This window comes from Micropterus dolomieu, linkage group LG02 (genome assembly GCF_021292245.1).
Source record: "Micropterus dolomieu isolate WLL.071019.BEF.003 ecotype Adirondacks linkage group LG02, ASM2129224v1, whole genome shotgun sequence".
In the NCBI taxonomy this organism is placed as follows: Eukaryota; Metazoa; Chordata; class Actinopteri; order Centrarchiformes; family Centrarchidae; genus Micropterus; species Micropterus dolomieu.
Genome location: NC_060151.1, coordinates 9,690,416 through 9,710,385, shown reverse-complemented (window position 1 = coordinate 9,710,385; position 19,970 = coordinate 9,690,416). Strand labels below are relative to the sequence as shown.

The window sequence follows — 19,970 nt, the reverse complement described above, 5'->3', positions numbered from 1 at the left end:
GAGACACCCGACGGTAAAAAGAAAAGGCTTTTTACGTGACCAGTGATCTGAGCTCTTTTTCACTTCATGAGCCTGCCCTGACCCTGCCCTGTACATGACCTTTATTTATTCCTGATACAGTATATAGGTATATTTGCATTATATTTAATGAAATGACCAAATATAATCTTCATTAACTGCACTATTTCTATATTTGTTGTACAGATAAATTAGATTAAAACTTTTTTTTTAGTCTATGCGGCACTACTGGGTGATGAATGAGTGTGTATTGACAATGATGGTGTTCTAATGACATCGGTCCAGGTGCTTTGAAAAGTCACATAGCACAAAAAAAACCTAGATATTAGGTTGCCAAATACTAATCATGGTGTTTTAAAAGTCCTGTAATGTGTCACTTACTCACCAAAGGACACATTTCTGAAGAGATAAGAATGGATCCTGGTCAGCTCCAGTATGCCAAGACGCTATATGCGATCACTAGATCAACTTTCAGTTTAAACATAATGCGCATTGGAGTCTGTAGCATCATCTCCCATCATCCAGGAATGATAATTTGAAAATACTGTTGCATTTGCATCAGAGTTCAGTGCAACACAGACAGGTGAAATACTCCTTGGGGTTGTCCCAGGTTTGCAAGCACACCTTTAATTGAACTCCCACAGGCAGACTGTTTGCTTAGTCTAGAGCTTACGTTATCCTGATACAGCGACATTCCAGCATGCCTTCACTACAGGGACAAGTTGAGAAGCCATGAACAGGCAAGAGGTGCTGCAGGGATTTACAGGGTCAGCTGTCTACAGCATTTCATATAGGCCTATATAAACTCAACCTAAATCAATTACTGCCTGGCAAGGTACATAGGTGGCTACATAATGTAGAAGATTATAGTTCACGTCCAATATGCACAAAATCAAATCACTGAGTTCTATTATGTAAACAGTGTTTCTAAAGAGCTCAAAGTCTTAAAACAAAAAGCTAATGTTCATGCATGTGAAAGCAGTTCTAATGTGTAAATTAGACTAGTGCACATCTTCCCTTGCCTACCCAAAAGCTGCTGACTTACTTCTGCATTACCTTCATGTAGGAGGATTGCAAGAGCTGTACAGAGTATGAAGATTGTCATTAAGCTTTCAGTAACAGTCACATTAACCTTTAAATATTTAAGGATGACAAGAGACAGACATCATGTCGGAACACATGTGCACTTTATTGGGATTGTTTAGTCAGTGTACAGGTTGGCCCCACCGGTCTGGCACCCCATGTTACCCTATCACTTCGAGACCCCTTACCCCACCACCCCGGGCATGAACCCTCCAACAGGGGGAAGAAGAGGTCACGATGGGTTTTGCATAACAAAAACAAAAAAATTAACAGGACCAAGATATTTTTAAGGCTGAAAGTACAAAAAACCCAGACATAATTTACATACAAGCGATACTACAACCATGTTTAAGTATGCGCCAACCACTGGGCAGCCTTCACAGAGGCAAATACGTGTCTGAACAATGCAGTTAACATTTGGAATCATGTGTCTGAACAATGCAGTTAACAAACATTTGGAATGACTCAAAGAAAACAAAATGTACATTTTTTAAGTCCCCAGATGCAACTGCAGAACCCTGGGGTGCATTTTTTTTTAAACCTAGCCAAAAACATTAGTCTCCTTCATCGTTCCAGTTTTTTAAAATCCTGAGTCAAGCGCCAAAAATAACTGAAGCCATGCCAATGAGTTGGTCATCTAGGCTCTGCGCCTGAGTGTGTATGAGAAATGTGTGGTGTGGTTGTTTTGCACAGAGCTGAAGTTGTCGGGTGTTTGGTCGGGGAGGAGAACAGTCTGTTTAGAAGCATTTGCGGTGGACGATGGAGGGGCCGGACTCATCATACTCCTGCTTGCTGATCCACATCTGCTGGAAGGTGGACAGAGAGGCCAGGATGGAGCCTCCGATCCAGACAGAGTATTTACGCTCAGGTGGGGCAATGATCTGCAAGGGGACAATGAGAAAATTAGGATCCAAAGCATTACTCAAATATAACTTCAATGACACCATGCAAGCAACACAAATGCTGCTCTGTAGCAAGTCAGCACACCTTGATCTTCATGGTGGATGGGGCCAAGGCTGTGATCTCCTTCTGCATCCTGTCGGCAATGCCGGGGTACATGGTGGTACCTCCAGACAGCACGGTGTTGGCGTACAGGTCCTTACGGATGTCGACGTCGCACTTCATGATGCTGTTGTAGGTAGTCTCGTGGATTCCGCAGGATTCCATACCTGAGGACAGATACAAAATACTAGTCAGCGAGTTGTGCAGGATAAGCTTCAGTAGGTTTTAAGCACGTTAGGCTTAAGGTGGGAAACCTACCGAGGAAGGAAGGCTGGAAGAGGGCCTCTGGGCAACGGAACCTCTCATTGCCGATGGTGATGACCTGTCCGTCAGGCAGCTCGTAGCTCTTCTCCAGGGAGGAGGAGGAGGCAGCGGTACCCATCTCCTGCTCGAAGTCCAGGGCGACATAGCACAGCTTCTCCTTGATGTCACGCACGATTTCCCTTTCAGCTGTGGTGGTGAAGGAGTAGCCACGCTCTGTCAGGATCTTCATGAGGTAGTCTGTGAGGTCGCGGCCGGCCAAGTCAAGACGCAGGATGGCATGGGGCAGGGCGTAGCCCTCATAGATGGGCACTGTGTGGGTCACACCATCACCGGAGTCCATGACGATACCAGTGGTACGACCAGAGGCATACAGGGACAGCACAGCCTGGATGGCAACGTACATGGCGGGGGTGTTGAAGGTCTCAAACATGATCTGTAAGAGGATTAGAGAACATTTTAGTGTGCACTCACAGCAGTAAGTATTTAGCTTTTGTGGCCACTGCACTCACTACATGCATTAGAGTGAGGCTAAGATTAAAGTTAGTAGAAAAAAAAAGTGCAGAAAGTAAACATCCCTCACACTTGTGCATGTCAGATGTCTATTAGGAGCTGATTTACTGACTCAGCTAAACAGACACAAGTGCAGATAAGGCACACAGTCAAGAGAGACCTGTTGATGATAGATCATCTTATAGAAGAGAGGTCCTGGAGGAAGGAGCAAATGAGAATGGAATGGAGAAGGAAGTGAGGAAACCAAGAAGGAAATAAAGTAACTAGTTTTGAACAGTCAATACTTTAACGTTGTGTGTTGCTAAACTACATATGTGCAACTCTGCATGTGTAGGAGAGGGAGGTGTACCTGGGTCATCTTCTCCCTGTTGGCTTTGGGGTTCAGGGGAGCCTCTGTGAGCAGGACAGGGTGCTCCTCAGGGGCAACTCTCAGCTCGTTGTAGAAGGTGTGATGCCAGATCTTCTCCATGTCATCCCAGTTGGTCACAATACCGTGCTCGATGGGGTACTTCAGGGTCAGGATACCTCTCTTGCTCTGGGCTTCATCACCAACATAGCTGTCCTTCTGGCCCATACCCACCATCACTCCCTGAACAAGACATGAAACTTGTTAAATTAAACAGGATATGTAGCAGTATCCAATTAAAGGTGAAGATCTTGACTACATGTACTTGGTCTAGGTAATACAGTTTCCTGTAATATAGTACTTATTTTATAATGTTGTGCATGTAAATGTTGCTTATGTTAGACCGCATTAGGAGTCCTAGCATTTGAGCAAAGCAATTTTCAGCTAACATTCAAGAATAATTCATTTTAATTACTTGGGAATGTAGTTACGATAGTATGTGTATTAATGCATAATTTGCAAATCCTTTAAAAAAAGGCTTCATTGTGCTGGCGATCACTCACCTGATGCCTGGGGCGACCAACGATGGAGGGGAAGACAGCACGAGGGGCGTCGTCTCCGGCGAAACCGGCTTTGCACATACCGGATCCGTTGTCAACAACCAGTGCGGCGATTTCATCTTCCATGGCTGAACTGTTTTAAAAAAAAAAGTACCGTTGAACACTCAAGTTTCACATCCACCTCTCAACACCGCCCGCTAGGCACTTTCAGCGCTCACTTCCTGTTTAACAACTAGCTGCAGTTCACGAGATTAGCCACTGGGTGGAGTTGGTCCCCCACATTCCGACCAAGCTCAGACAAAAGGAAGTGGCGCTGCAGTCTGTTGTTACCATATAAGGACATGCTTCGGTTTGGAGCAGCTTTGCGGCTACCGGCGCCGTGGCGCGCGGCCAGAGCGGCAGAGCACGTCAAGAGCGAACATTCGACATTATCAGGCCGCGCGACCACTCCCTCCGGTTCAGACTTCCTCCGCTGCCCCCTCCCATTGTTGCTCAATCATACTAGTTTTAATACCCTCCTGAAAGCTTCGCCCCAGTATCACTGCGTCATTTATTGCATACTGCCCGTTTGACACGACTACATTAACAATGCAACACTTTCAGCCTTTGAACGCTGCTTGGTCGGCTTTTTAAGAGACAAATCAAGTTGCATAATGAATTCATGTTGACTCATGAATGGGTCACAAGTCCTTGACTGCTCCATTTCCTGAAAGCCACGCCTTTTTTTAAGAGTGGATGACTTGTCATTCGCCATTTCCTCTTTTCCTCGTGCAAGCTGGAAAGACAAAATTCATATCGAGACCTGTCTATTCTAAACTATTACTCAATCACTGCTTTTTTGCAGGCCTTGTATTCTTCTCTCTACATACGGGAATTATTCCGATGATAAAGTAAAATTTAAACAACAGGCCCGGGAAGTGTACACAAGTGTCCATATAAAAAATAAAATCTTGATTAAAACTGACAAGTCTGAAGGGCGGTGTTAGCATGATGTGGCTAGGCTAATATGCTAAAGTAGGTCACACCCCGCCGCATCGAGCGCACAAAGGAGCAGCCGGGACCCAGACGACCGCAACTCAAAAGCTTCTTTCAGAGACTACCCTGCTGGGAAAGGGATGTAAGCCAACGCTGGAACAACCTTAATGCAAACGCTGCATACAGACACAATGACAGACAAAGTAAGACGTTCAACTTCCAAGAAGACGTAAAGCATAAGCCGGCTACAGCAAAAAACACCTGTGCGTCGCAAGTTTAGCGGTCTCCAGCCATCACCACTGCATAACGTTATTTTAAAAAGACACAATCAATATACGGATAATGGTTTCCATCTGAGTAACCTTTTTTTAAATAAGTTACATTAGCAGTAACCTTACAGTTGGTGTAACGTTATGACAGGACAAAGAACCGCGTGGTCTCTGCCATCTTTAGCTTTCAAAATCAAATTCCTCAGACAACTGTACTGAAAAAAAAAACAACTATCAACTCATTGTTAACTTGATAAATATTGTTCTAAAATTAGAAATATGTAAATGATAGTTTCTATCTTCTTACCTTTGGGTGGGGGGCTTTTCGCTTTAAGGGAACCGGTTTCAGGCAAATGATATCCCGCACAAGCTGCGTGACGGCGCTCAGAGTGAATCTGAAGGCTGTGGGCGCGTGTTTTTTATACTGCGTCAGTTGCCCGGCTCTATCCATAAAAGGTAAACTTTCGGAATGGCGCCCTCTGATTGGTCCAGCGTCATGCACTAGGGCACGTCGCGTGCACGCTGTGGTGCACTGGGCGCTCGCGATTTGAGAGAGAGGGGGGGGGAGGCGATAATAGCAAAGGATTGGAGAAAATAAAAGGGAAGGGATTGATGTTGTGAGGCCTAGTAAGCCTAATCTCTTGATGTACTGTTTTATATTCAGGCTAAATGATGTATAAACTTTAATAAGTGTGAAAATGTCTTCCATACGCTATGCTCTGAGCCGTTGGGTACATACTTATGATTACTGGAAGTGCCCTGGACTCCTCCCTGTGAAGGCTGCAAAGGCCCAAGACTTGTTTCCAGAAGGCTGTCCTTGCTTCCAGTTCTTCTCTTTATATTAACAGGACACTATTCGATATATGTCAGACATTATGGAGGGTGGAGGCCGTACTGATATTGCTGTCTATTTTGAAAACCAGCTGTAAGCTCAGTGGGACTCATAGCCACTGCATCATCAGGTCAAACACATGACATACATAACACACACAGGGCAGTGGAGCTGCCCTGCCGCAGGCTGGGGAATGACCACTTATGTAGGCCACCCTTACCCCACGCTGCCAACGCTTGCTGATGATGTTCATTTATTCATCAAGTATTTGTGCTTTGTGGCTACATGGCTCCACCTAAATGTCCTATCACTGGCTGCTGGTTACCTCTCGTCTGCCTGAGGTACAATAGTTTGACAAAGGTGTGTCGTTTCAGGAGAGGATGGGATTTGTTAGCATCCTCAGATTTTCATGCTGCCTGCAGAGTTAAATAATCCCCCTTAGACAATGTAAACTACCTTGGGAAAATTACAAAAGCACCAAAATACACTCTGAGTGAAAGTACTAGCCTGGAGATTTTCAGTTGCTGTTTCAGCCACCTTTCAATCATGTAGGAAACAGCTATTGCATGTGATTTTGGTCCACTGTGAAGCAGGAAGTGCACAAACTCCACCTTCTATAAGACAGACCACACTCCACAGCATCCAGCTTAATCAATCAAATCCCCTTTGTTTTACACACTCTTATTCACCTTTATTAAATAAAACAGATGCACACACTCTGCTCTATTTCCACTTCCTGGTGCAGCTCATTATGTGGACTTTTAAAATATTAGAGCTTTTCACCCTCTGCCTCATTCACATCCTGACTAATGAGGCCCATGTGACAGTATCTCAGACTTAAATCTTAAGGCTAGCCATGGACCTGCAGGCTAGTAAAATTTCCATTCCTTATTCAGTGCTGTATTAAGGTTTATACCCCGTCAGACCACAGTCTTATCATAAATTATGCAGCCCCACTTTTAAGAAACCTTCCTTTTTTCTTTTCTTCTTCTTTACCCAGATTCTCTCTCTCTCTCCTCTGTCCTCCATCCTCCTCTCATCTATCTTATCCTTAATGTGTAACATCTGTCACACACTTGCATTCATGTTGTGCTCCTGCACTATGAGTGTGTACGTTAGCAGAATGGCTGGACGGCCTCAGTGCCATTTAAAGCTGTAACTGAGAAATCTAGCAACTTCTTCTCTTCCTCCTTTGCCACTTCCTCTTCCTCTCTCTCAGTTGCGTCAACTCCCATGTAGCTGTTCTCTTCCTTGTCTTCATTCATGCTGTTAAGTTGGCTTTAAATGGACATTACTGTCGACCTCACATGGTTTGTATGACCCATTTAAATTAGCCACAACTCAGTGACTGTGCAGTGTGAAACAGCTGTCTTCTAATATGCAGAAAGATGGCGATGGCTTGTGTAACTTTCCCCTAACCCTGCAGATTCTGAATTGTTAATTAGCACATTTCAGTTCTTACAGGCCATTCTTGCAAACACAGTTTAAGCCTAGCCCTGCTCCCAGACTTAAATGATTATTCGGTAGTGATAAACATTCAATAAAAGGGAACAGTTAGAGCTAGACTCGTCAATTCACCCATGTTGAGACAGAGGTCTGACTCTGAGTCTGTAAAAGACTCTGCATAGTCTCATACAGACGCTGTTAAAGGGTTTGTAGATGGCAGGAAGGGTGTTTAAGGAGATCAAAGGTCTACTGGGCCCACTTATTGATTTACAGGCCTTAAATCTCATCATTAAGAGTCAAATGTCAAACCTTACTGATCCCTATCTGACCTAAGTCAGCCTGAAACTTGCCTGTTTATATTATATATGCATTTGTATCTGTTTCACTGGTGATCAAGTTGTATTTCTGTGTTGAGGGAATGGAAAAAATGGTGTCACTGTTAACAGATTTCAACAGAAAACATTGTTTCTCCATGTTGATGCTGTACTGGCTAAACAGGGATTGGCTGGGAAATGTGTAATCTGGCCTGATGGGAGTGCCTCTCAAGTTCACAGTGTGTGTGGTTATACGTTTGTGAGTGAGTAATTGTTCCGGCCCAGCCTACCTTGGTTCAGGTGAAGAAACTTTTGATTGGCCTGACATATTCTTCCGAATAGAGTGAAACCAGAGTTTGTTTCTGTATCACTGTGTTAAATCAAGTGTCAGTCAGGTAATAAGGACTTGGGCATGCATTTACTTATGTATTTGTGTGTATGGCTCACTGCTAGTAAGTGAGAGGTTTCTGGTTAAGTGATGTGTTGTCAACACTCTTCAGTGGGAATTTCTACTAGCAAAGTGCTTGGAATACTGTCCCGGGACGACTCCTCTCATGTGTCATAACAGTGTGTGTATGTGTGTGTGTGTTTACACCTTGGATGCCAGTGAAATGCAGGTTCTCTAAACCTGGACCTAGCTGCCAAGTTGCTTAGTGCAATCGAGCCACCTAATGATTTTTTTCCTGAGGATTTTTCATCCAGACAGTAGTTTATACACAGACACTTGAGGTGTTGTGTATAATGTCTATTATACGAGTAGTGGTTGTCTAAATAGACCACTTGTCTAACTAAGTGACACTTTAACGAGAGCAACAAGTGGAAGTTCGGGGTTTAAACCTGTCATTTGGAGTCAGGGAGAGTTAGGGAGCTCCTGAAAATGACTGTAATTTAGCTGTTGAAGTCCTGTGCCCTTTGGTAAAAACACCTTGTCTGTGTGTTCGTACAAACAGTATGTTCAGCAGCCTGACCCGGAGGCCACTAGTGGAAGCCAACGTGGGGCCAGAGTCATTTGGTACAAAGGTTTTCAGCCAGCTTAGCTGTTGTTGTTGCCACCACTCATCTTTTTGTTGTATGGCATACAAGAGGCCGAGGGCTTAACCCGGAATATCATAAATCACACGTCAGTGTTTGGTCGTGCTGGCGTGGATTGAACACAATTACAATCTAGGATGCTCTGGTAGGCAAACTTTCTTGAATTTGGCTACGGGCTTCACATCAGTGTCTGTGTGAATCTTCACATTTTGGAAGCCACACTGCAGAAACAGCTTTTGCAGGTAAAGCACTGTTTGTGGGCCACTTTTTCAACAACATGATGACACGTTTTCCCACGATGTAATAGTTTATTACCTTATTTAAATCATTTATCTTATTTATGTTGTTCTGTCTGCAGCACCTTACAGGAACAGTTTTGGGAAATTCTATTAGTCACATTCATGCCAAGAGTTCGATGACAGTAAATCTGCCTTTATCATAGCTTAGCTTAGCACAAAGACTGGAAACAGGGGGAAACAGTTAGCCTGGCTCTGACCAAAGTAACAAAAACAACTCCTTGTTCATTAGGCAATAAATCTAACCACAAATAACAAGTGTCCCTGAAGTCAGCTGCCCAAATGTTAAAATACAGTACGACATACTGTGTATGTTATTTTTCATGTTAGGCTAACATGGTTTTTATATTTTCTCATCAATGTTGTTTATTTCGTTTTCACGGTGGATTTGGAGCAAGTACTTCCAATGAACCAGTAGCAAGGAAACCACTTGTGTCTGCCTGTGTTTAGAGGGAATTACAATCCATTCTGATGTCATTATGTGTTTTAGCACCTTGATTTATGTAATACGAGTAAACAACAAAAAAAGTGACTGTTTGCCTTTTGCCTGCTGCAGTCAGGCACACCACTGCCATGTGATAAGTCAATCAGTAACTGTAGCATGTGTGTTTATATACAAGGTACAAGGTAGAAGGTAGATTAATTTATTTTACAACACAAGATTTTATAACGGGACTGAAGTTGTGGTTTCTTTCATGCTACTCACAAAAACCAGTGTTACAGTATATGCAAAATGATATACAGCAGATGGGTGAATGAATAAGTCACAAAAATAAAACTATTTTACATGGTGGACTGCTGAGGATGAATTTACGAGTTGCACAGCTTGAGGGAAGAAGCTGCTCTGGAGTCTGGTGGTACAACAGCAGATACTTCAGTATCTGTTGCCAGACAGCAGCAGGGTGAACAGGCTATGGCTGGGAGGGCACTGCGTTTTAGTATCCTTTGGGCTCTTTGCAGGGGATACTAAAATACACACTTATATGTATATGTGTGTGTGCTTCAAAGGTCAAAGAACTTAAAATGACAGCTAATCATAACCAAATGCTATATTTGATGACAGTGCAAGTATGTGTATGAGTAATTCAGAGCTCAGCGGTTAGCTTTACATGGACATGTGATCTGAGTGAGAGCATGCATTTGTGTTTTCTGACGGTCTAAACAACAGACTTGACTTCTCACCACCCTGACCCCTCAACCCAATGAAACAAATTCCCATTTTAATGTGCACACACAACCTTTATTCAGTGTTCAAACGTATGTGTCTTTCAGCATGCATATGTGCCTGTATGGTCTTGGTGTTTACCAGTGAACTGATGTTGTGACACCCTCATGTGATGTCATCATCTCAGGTTTTTTTCTTCAAATAAGGTAACCAGCAAGCCAACCAGCAGCAGCACCACAGAACAAACTGCCTGTTCTGCAGTGTTGCCACTCCCTGCTTTACTAAACCCATCCCACCATGGCTTCCTGTTCCTCTAATGAGCAAGATGACGCAAGTTTCTCTTTGCTCTCAACCTAAGAAGGCCATCATTGACTAATTCACTCCCAAATAAATGTATATAGAGAGAAGATGAGGTAGCTCATCTTCTCTTCTCTCTATATACATTTATTAGCGCCTCCTCTTCTTCCTCTTTCTGTTGCACTTATTGTAAGGATAATTTGATATTTTGTGCTCACAGCACTGGTAGCTGAGGCTATAAACAAGGGAATTTTGGTGTGGGTTTGTGGGGGAGGGGAGAGGAACCATGAAAGGCCTGTTGCATTTGGGTAAAGTCGGCCATAGGGGGTGGACATGAATACTATGTCTATTATCCACATACATACACACACACACACACACACACACACACACACACACACACACATAGCTAAACATCTGCTGCCTTGAGTCTAACTGCTACTAGACTGCAAGGCTGCAACTCAATACAAAAAACATTAGTTGCAATTAGCCTTGAGTGAGGTTGAAAGCCAAGGCCTGGAAATGTGGACATCAAAAGAGTGATGGAAACCAATGGGGGTGCGAGAGAAAACCATCAAATGTGATCTGAGTGGAGTAAAGATGAAGACAGAGAGAGTAGAAGAAGATGATGGGAATTATCTTATGTCAAGTTGGAAATGCATCTCGTGTGTCACCCACAAGAGTTTCAATCTTGCTTCACTCCATTGTGTGACATATGTGTGTGTAATAGTATGTAAAAAAAATCCTCCATTTCAAGCTGAATGCAGCAATGTTAGGATTTTCTGCTTTAGACTAACAGCTAGGATGTTTAAATTAATAGTTAGACATTTTGGAATATTACACTAATTCGCTTTCTTGGGCACATCTTCGCTAATGAGATTAAAGATTGATACCACTCTCCAATCTGTCCGATAAACACAAGGCTTCAGCAGGCAGCCGGTTGGCTTAGCTTAGCACAAAGATCGGAAACAGGGAAACAGCTAGCTTGGCTCTGTCCAAACTAAGGTGAAAAAATCTACCTCCCAGCACTTCTAAAGCTCACTAATTAACAAAATATATAATCTTTGTTTAATCTGTACAAAAACCTAAGTATAAAAACAACTAGCTATTTTCTTATTTTTTGGAAATGAAATGAAATGTGTTGATTGGTGCTGGTTGGTGGATATTGTTACCTTTGGACTGAGCTGTTTCTCCCTGTTTTTGTGCAAAGCTAACTGTCTATTGGCTGGAGCCTTATATTTAACAGACAGACATATCTGTAACTTAAACTGAAAACAGTCATCAGTGCCAGTGTTACAATGCAAATGGAGTTAGAAACGATGTAATAATCACTATGGTTATAAATGTGCTATTAATTACACCAAACAAAAATACCATGCTCTCATAGTAAACTCAGAAGTCACTGTGTTGCTCAAGGATGTTTTAAAAAGGTGGATGCGCAGGGGATGTTGAATTTGGCTTAATTTAAGATTAAAAACCAAAAGAAGATTTTGTTACCTTGATACAGAGCCAGGCTAGCTGTATCCCATTTTCAGTCTTTGCGCTAAGTTAAACTAACCACCCGCTGGCTGTAGCTACATATTTTTAATGGAGACAGAAAGGTATGTATCTTCTCATCTAATTCTCCGCAAAATGTCAAAACCTTGGCTTTAAAAATGTATTTAGCTTTTGATGCTGTGACTCGGTTGTGTCAAGTATCTATCAGCTGAACACTTTTCTTCTCCTTCCCCATTTTTTCTTTCTTCCTTCATCCATTCCCCCATCTTGCTGAGCAGAGCATCCTCTCCTCTTTCTCTCTTGTCTTTGCAGCTTGGTGAAAAGTGACTGGCTGACCAATTGTTTGCCATCTGTGACTGGTCATAGTTTCAGAGAGGGAAGCCCTATTCACCGCTGTACCCTCACCCCCTTCCTGCCTCCCTCCCTCCTTCCTCTACACCCCCAGTCTCGTGAAACAGCCAAGAGATTGGTCGTCTGCAGCGTCATTGATCCGTGGGTCACCGTGGTGACGGTCTGACTCCAAGGCACGGGCCAGTTACCAGCTGTGTGTGTGTGTGTGTGTGTGTGTGTGTGTGTTGTGCCTGCCAGCTGGCCTGTTTGAGCTCCAATTGGATTAGCTTCTCATTTACGGCCCAAATGGATCCTTAACTCCAACCCCCACTTCTCTCTCTCACACACACACACACACACGCATAGTTTATTGGCCACACCCCATCACGGCATCCTGATCAGTATCTTATGTCATTCATCAAACTTTTCACATAAAAGTCATTGCAATTCCCTTAACTTTAACAAACTATTCACACCTCTTTTGTTGTGTGTATTTCATCCCCCACAGCAGCACAGCAAATAGTTAAGATTACAGAACCCATATTGTTGTTAGGATCCGAACACATTTTAGTTGAATTACGGGCTTGGCACTTCCTCTTTTAAATCTGTGCCACAGCTCGTGTTGGTCTCACTCCCGCTTCTGGCACGGAGCTCTAAAACAAATGTGATTTGTTAGCACTGGCTGCACACTAACGCAAAAACGTCTACTGCTAATAATCGATCAAAGTCTGAAGCTGCCTTCTCCCAGCTCTTAGAAAACTGTGTGATTATTATAGGTAAAATTGATCAAGAGCTTGAAGCGTATAACCCAGTTTCCAGACTTGTTTGTCAGACAAAGGGATCTTCTCTACAATGGCCGGACTAATGTAATGACCACATGCAGCGCTTGAGGCTGTGTGGCTTCTCTGAATATTGTATTTTTTTTCTGTTCCTCATGAACACACACCAGGCCCTCTGTCCTCTCTTCTCTTCCCCTTCCTGTGCACTCACCTCACTTCCTCCTGGCGTTCTGTCCTCTTATTGGTGCAAAGTAGCAGCTGAGGTGCCTTTTATGGCTGTGGGGTTTTATTCAGGTGTCGTGCAAACCAGGGACTGATGACAGCCTCTATCGCCTTAAACATTCATGGAAAAACGTCACAACTGAACCCAAAACACAGCATGTATTGACATCCTGATGTGTAAGCTGCATGCAGAGGCAGAAATGCATACATGATCACACACTCTTGGTTATAAAACAAGGCGCACACTAGGAAAACTTTACAGAATGCATGTGTTTTTGTGTGGACTTGAGAAGACTATATGAAAGAAATCTTCATCTCTAGTGCTCAAGACAAGAAGATTGACGGACTTATCTATCTCTGTATCTAATTCTCCCACTGATGCACACACACACACACACACACACACACACACACACACACACACACACTCGAACACACTACTTATTCACCCCCTGCATGGTGGTGAACCCAGGGAGCCTTATCTATCCTCTGCCATCTGTCTCTGTCTGGAGGGAGGGCCCCTCTACTCATATTGGCTCGTTTCACAAGCTGCCAGCCTTCTGATTGGCTCGTTTGAGGGATTTTGACTGGCCCCGGCCCTGCTTTTACTTCCTGATATTCCTTTTTCCATCACTGCCCCCTCAGCTGTAGCTTGAATGCAGCGAGAGAGGTCAGCCACCTACACACGCCCATGCACTTTGGTCTGCAGTCCTTGGCAGTCAGCTCTGTTTGGACGATCCTTACATAACATTACAGCCTGTCGTGCCTGCTTTCTCTCCGATTTCCTCATTCTCTGCGTATCTTTTCATATATCTGTATCATCATCTGTCATTCTCATCCTGTCTTAGTCTGGTAGACAACTGCCGATTAGAGTGTTTAATATAAACACTTACAGAGGGATTTTAGCCAAGTCATACGTCTGTCCACATCCTCTTCTCAGCTCTAGAAGTCTAACTCCTCTCCTCCTCTCCTCTCCTATCTCCTCTCCTCTGCATAGTAACCCAGAGCCCACCCTCTGTGTTTGCCACCGAAAAACAACTTCACTGCGGTGCTGCAGCATGCACCCAGTGCCCCCTGAATCGCTGAGTAAAGTTTGCATGCGTTGCTTTGCTTTGTTGTTTTGAAGCACCTCTTTTTTGTTTTAAGCTAGCAGGCAGATTTGTTTTTGTGTGTGTGTGTGTGTGTGTGTGTGTGTGTGCGCGCCAGTGGGCTATATTGTTTTGTATGGTGTGATGCAGTTCATTTTTGTTTGCAGTTCCCACCCTTCTCGTCTCTCATACTCGCTCGTTTGAATGAGCTACCTGCTCTGCGCTGATTGGCTGCCGGCAGCTGCCATATAAGGACATAGGCCAGCAGTAGAGGCAGGAAGTGGGGTAAAGAGGAAGTGGAGAGCCGGCTCTCGGAGACCGGCAGCAGAATGTGCAGCCTAGAGAGGAATCATAAGAAACTGCCACACCTTTTCTTCAATCCTTCTCCATGTTTTTCTTCTCAGTTTACAACATGTCATCTCTTCATTTTTGACACACTTTTCTCCTCTCCTTTCTATCTGTATAATTCTCATTTATAATTCTCTCTTTTCTTTTGTGCTCCTCCTCTACCTCCTGATTTAGCATCCTTTCCCTATTAGCATATTCAAAAACGTGTGTTGAGCCAGTCACCCATTGGTAATACCTGCTGTACTTATAAGTGACTGGAAGCCTCTTAGTCACTCATGGCAGCTTAGTGCAGCGCACAAGCTTTACTTCACAGCCGAGAGTCGGTCAAAGTCCAGTCAGAGGTATGCAGCAGCAGTACATGGTGCTGTTGTGTAGCAGGTTGTTAAAATGAGTAAAGTGTGATGTAATGACATGGAGACATGGAGGGGGAGTGCTGGCCATTTTATGAGTTCATTCCATTTGTTTTAGATCAAATATAAGTAAATCTGACTTCTGTTTGGCAAATACATTTGCAGTTCTCCGTCCTAGAATTGTATTACTGGCAGTATGGAGAAGGTGGAGAGGTACCACTGCTCTTTTGTTTTGAAAGGATTCAGTTGAGTTAGTTCAGGGAGGCGTCCTATTCACCTGATTATGATGGCTCCCAGAACCCCTCCCTGTGCACATCCAGTTGTGGCGAGACCACGGGTCAGACCCAGAACACACTAGAGAAATTGCTTGTCACATCCGGGCCTAGGGAGAAAGACGATGCTTTAGTCTGAGAGTGATATCAGTCTTCTCATCTAACACACAAGAAAGAGAACACATTTCTCGAAATGTCAAACTAATCTTTTAACTGAATAAATATGAACAATCTGTATAGAAAGCCTTGTTACCAGAAAATAAATACATTACTTTTGGAGAGCACAGAGAAAAACACAACAAGATAACACCAATAAACTGTGCTGATGACCTTAGCGTAGGCCGAGACCTGAGAGAAACGCCTCTTGGTGAAACAGCCTACTTTAATAAATAGAAATAACCTAAGAATTTCAGTGACAGAACTCCAGAGTGATCTGCTAATCTCACCTATAACAATGATATTCATGTTCTTACTTGCTTTTGAACCTTCCCTGTCAGCAACACTCTGAGTTCTGAGTTTACTGTGTGCATCAATGCAGACTTTCTGTTTCTTTGTAGATAACCCTGTTACTGTATTTTTTCAGCAAGTCATGACCACAGGGACTATAACATAATTTCTACACGGCTTTACACTTTAACAATTACAGTGTTGCAACAAGTTTCATGTAAGGCAGAAGTTGGTCTGACAGTGGTAGGCTGGCGGAGTCTGGTTGTACCTGTTCAGTGACTTAGATGAGGATGACAGTGCTGCCAAGCTGATTTCACAACTCTTTCAGCCATTTTGTCTTTTTCTGAGGCTTTGTTTGTGTTTGAGTTGTGTGTGAGGTATTGTGTTATGCAGTAATATGCATTCTTCATTTGTCTCTGTGTTTGTTGACCTGGGTGTGTATTAGTGAGGCCACACCCCCCCCCCCCCCCCCCCCCCCCCCCCCCCCCCGTTAACGCTGACATCCATAAAAGGAGATCTTTAAGTTTGTCACATGACAACAGTCTGAGGAATGCAAGACCGGTCACATGGGATACCCTCTGAAGGAAATCAGCTACACCCTCTACGGACTGTGAAATTATGTGTGTCTTTGTATGTGTTTCTCTCATTGGGTGTGTGAATCCAATTTGCAAGCACCTACTGCCCTTCTATGCATGTATTAGAGTGTCAGCAATGAATGTCTCTGTGCCTTTTGGTAACGTGCATGTGTCTTCATATGATTTTGTGTGTGATTACAGGGGAATTCACAGCTCAAGAGATTTCACTTCTCTTTCAGTTATGTTTCAGTAACTGGAAACTGCAGAGGAGGACGTTCCAATTTCCTTCTCAGACTGAAGAAGAACAAGTGTGTGTGTGAGAGAGAGCGTGTATTACTCGTGTTGTGAGGACATAAATCTGTTTGCACGGTCACATTGTAGTGACACGCCTTGCTTTTGGGGACAAATTGCAAATCCCTATGGTCAATCATTACATATTTAAGGATTAAGACTCGGTTTAAGGTTGGGTAACATTAGGTTTAGGTTTAGATTAAGGGTAAGTCTCCAGGAAATTTAATGTCCTCTGAAGTGATGGAAACACTGTGTGTGTGTTTGTGTGTGTGTGTGTGTGTGTGTGTGCGCATGTGATGATGATGAATGTGTGGCCTGCAAGCCAGTGTTAGTCACTAAAGTACAAAGGCCAATGGGTTCAAACTTTGTAAAAAAACACAAACAATTTTTCTTCAGCTTCAAATCAGAGATGTGTCTGAGAATTATTAGAAACAACAAAATAAAAGCCCCTACTTCCTGTTCTATCTCATAGCTCTGTGTAGGATGACAATTCTATAGTTTTTTTGTGTATGCATAATGAAAGAAGTAGAAATGAAAATCAGCACTCACATCACTTCCTTAAGCTGAAGCCGCTGTGTGGGCTGCAGCTGATGCTGCTCGGTGCTGCCTCCTACAGCTGCCGGCCTTCCATTGAAACCACAAGGTTGTCACTTTTTTTTTTTTACCACACAGAGAAAGGGACTTCCTCTTTATTCATTAGAGGGCACCATATAAGGTTAACAGCAGGTATAAACACAGACACCACGACTATACTCAGACGGTGGCAGGCATTGACGGAGTAGAGGAAGCCATATCTGGGCAGACTGTACCATCTTTCCTTTTATCTGTTGCATTGTCAGTGTGCAGGAAGCTTGGGGCAGCAGCCTTGGGCAGACTGTTTAGCTGTCATCAGCAAACTGTTTCTGTTTTTTCCAAACTGGACCAACAGCATAGGAGAGTTCCTGTTTTACTCATTTAAATTTTCCTGAATTGAGAATTTTCATATCAGTGCTGCATAAACGTTGAGCCGTTCTCGCTGTCATTTTCCTGTTTTAGCCACTACACTGACCCTCAAAGATAAATGTCCTCACAAACTTTGTTGTCACCCACCTCCCTTTTATCCAATGTGGTGTTGTTAGGTGCATTTCATTTTAAGCTTTAAAGGCTTGTCACTGTAATTTTATTTTAACAAGACTCTACTGGAGTCAGGTGACATAGAATAAAAAGCAGTAAAGTCCACATAAGCATGTAAATGGGTGTATGAAATCTGAGACTTACACCCTAGAGACCAGGGTTTGAGTTCAGTGAGTAACAAAGTTAACATTAGCTTTTAAAAAAATTTAAATAATGTTATGTAGGTGACTATTTTGTTGCCTAAACCTCACAAAACTACCACTTTTTCACAACCCTAATGTACCATGACTTACGTAATGTAGGCCTACTAGGGTCCAGGTTTTTTTTTTTTTTTAAGTATGAGGACACTGGATTGGTACTTTCCAACGATCACATATGTGTGTTTGGGGAACAGTCAAATGTAATTTTTTGGACAACTCACAATCTATCTGTTTTGTCGTTTAGGTATGGCAATCCATCCAGTAACTTTTGAGACATCCTGACTAAAAACCCAAATGTCAACCTCTTACAAGTGCTTGACAAAAAGTCAGGGGATAACTGAAGTCAGTAGGATTCATCCTCTGGGGATCCTAAATGTCTGTATATAATGTGTACAATCCATCCAATAGTTGTTGTGATATTTCAGTGGAAAATAGATGATAATTAAAAGAATTGTCAAAATAATGGGTTTCATAGAAAAAGAGAGGCGAGACATAAAGTAGACATAAGACTCTGAATGAAACTAGTATCTTTCTTCAGCTGAACTTTGTATCATCTGAGGAATGCGCTGTCCAGCACTGTACCACAGGAAATTAATAAACAGAAATCTAATTTAGGCATCTTTCATCCCATGGCGGCTTGTTTCTCTGTGCATGACCTCCACTGACTCAGCTCCACTGTAGATTCCCACCACCTCACCTCCACCCACAGTCTTTCATAGTCAGGGAGAGAAAGAAAGAAAGAAAGAATGGAGGAGAGATGAGAGTATGGGAAAATTAAGATGGAGAAATGAGGTGAGAAAGTGAAAAGCCTGGCAGAGTTAGAAGAGGACAGACAAGGCTAATAAGAGCTATAAGCTGGATTCATTCAGGATCCTTCTCTGACTCAGGCAGTGCTCTTTCCCACCAACATCACCACCTCTCCTCTTCCTCCCACCAACAACTCTGAGCCCCCCCCACCTCCACCAGCCGACACACAGATCCCAGAGGAAACAGGAGGTGATGTAATTGCCGATGGTCCTCGTTGAGAATACAGACGAGGCTTGATTCCCCCTCTTTTTACTCATTTGCTATCTTCATTCATTCATTTACTCTTTCCCTGTCACCACCTCAAGTTTGGTTTGTTTCTCTGGCATGGCAATTAACTCCACCATCTGTGTGTGAGTGTAGGTTAACAAGCCTGTTTGGCAGTGAGTCCGAATAAAAACACCCCTCCCTCCTTCCCTCCCTCTCTCTCCAGAACTTCTCCTCCGCCTGTGCTGTGGCATGGTTGCACTCCCGTTTCCCTCTTCACCGCGTGCACATATTCACTTCCTGTCAAGGGGCTAAAGTGGAAACACTTGTTTTAAAGAAGTGGGTCAATGAGGGGGAGGAGGAAGAGGATAGGAGGAAAGAAACAGTTAGGAGAGAAGGATGCCAAAAGCATGAAGAGAAGATGTTTGCGTCTATGTGTGCATGTGCTTGTGTGTGTATTGTAAGGGTATCTGTGTGTGAGTCTTGTACAGCTAATGATGTGGGATTCCCTAAGCAGTGGGATAGGGAGTCAAACCCCAAAATGTAGGTCAAGAGGCACTGCGTTTTCCTTGCACTGTTGCATAACCATGCACACACTCACACACAAACACACACACATATATGCACGTGTGTGTCGCTAGATCCTGCACAACTAAGACACACAACATTAGGCTGCGAGTGTGCTGATGTGCAGGGAAGACATCCAACGAAAGCAACTGTAAAAGCTCTTTATGAAACCTTCAGTTGCCATGGCTCTACACACAGACCTCTGATATGAAAATGTTCAGTGTGTGTTTGAGCGTGTGTGTGTGTGTGTGTGTGTGTAGTAGAACAGAGAGATTAAGCTTTTGCCGGTAGATCATTTGCTGCGTTGTCATTGGCTGAGGGCTGCAGGTAATCACCTGGACTGGATTGCCTTTTAAGGAGACTCACAGTCACAGACCTGCTGTAAATGCATCGTTCCCTTTCCCTTGTCTAGTTTTTACTCTCTTCATCTCTGCAAGGCCTTTCTGATTCAGTTGCCACCCTCACCATCCA

General features: G+C 43.4%; 1 protein-coding gene across 1 annotated transcript; it reads right to left on the bottom strand.

The window, feature by feature from the left end:
* Positions 1–1,183: 1,183 nt before the first annotated feature.
* Positions 1,184–5,483, bottom strand: actb2 (actin, beta 2). Its single transcript, XM_046073687.1, has 6 exons — positions 5,335–5,483; positions 3,787–3,916; positions 3,227–3,466; positions 2,362–2,800; positions 2,089–2,270; positions 1,184–1,982 (listed from the first exon to the last, which is right to left on the bottom strand). Exons 2-6 carry the CDS (start codon positions 3,907–3,909, stop codon positions 1,839–1,841), a joined length of 1,128 nt encoding a protein of 375 aa, XP_045929643.1. The 5' UTR covers positions 3,910–3,916; positions 5,335–5,483; the 3' UTR covers positions 1,184–1,838.
* Positions 5,484–19,970: the final 14,487 nt, after the last annotated feature.

Bases quoted from the DNA above. Each gene is read 5' to 3' on its own strand.
- actb2 (XM_046073687.1), bottom strand. From the start codon at position 3,909: ATGGAAGATGAAATCGCCGCACTGGTTGTTGACAACGGATCCGGTATG. The intron at 2,801-3,226 runs GTACACCTCCCT...ATCCTCTTACAG, and splicing joins ACAGGGAGAAGATGACCCAG to ATCATGTTTGAGACCTTCAA. The intron at 1,983-2,088 runs GTGTGCTGACTT...GTCCCCTTGCAG, and splicing joins CATCCACCATGAAGATCAAG to ATCATTGCCCCACCTGAGCG.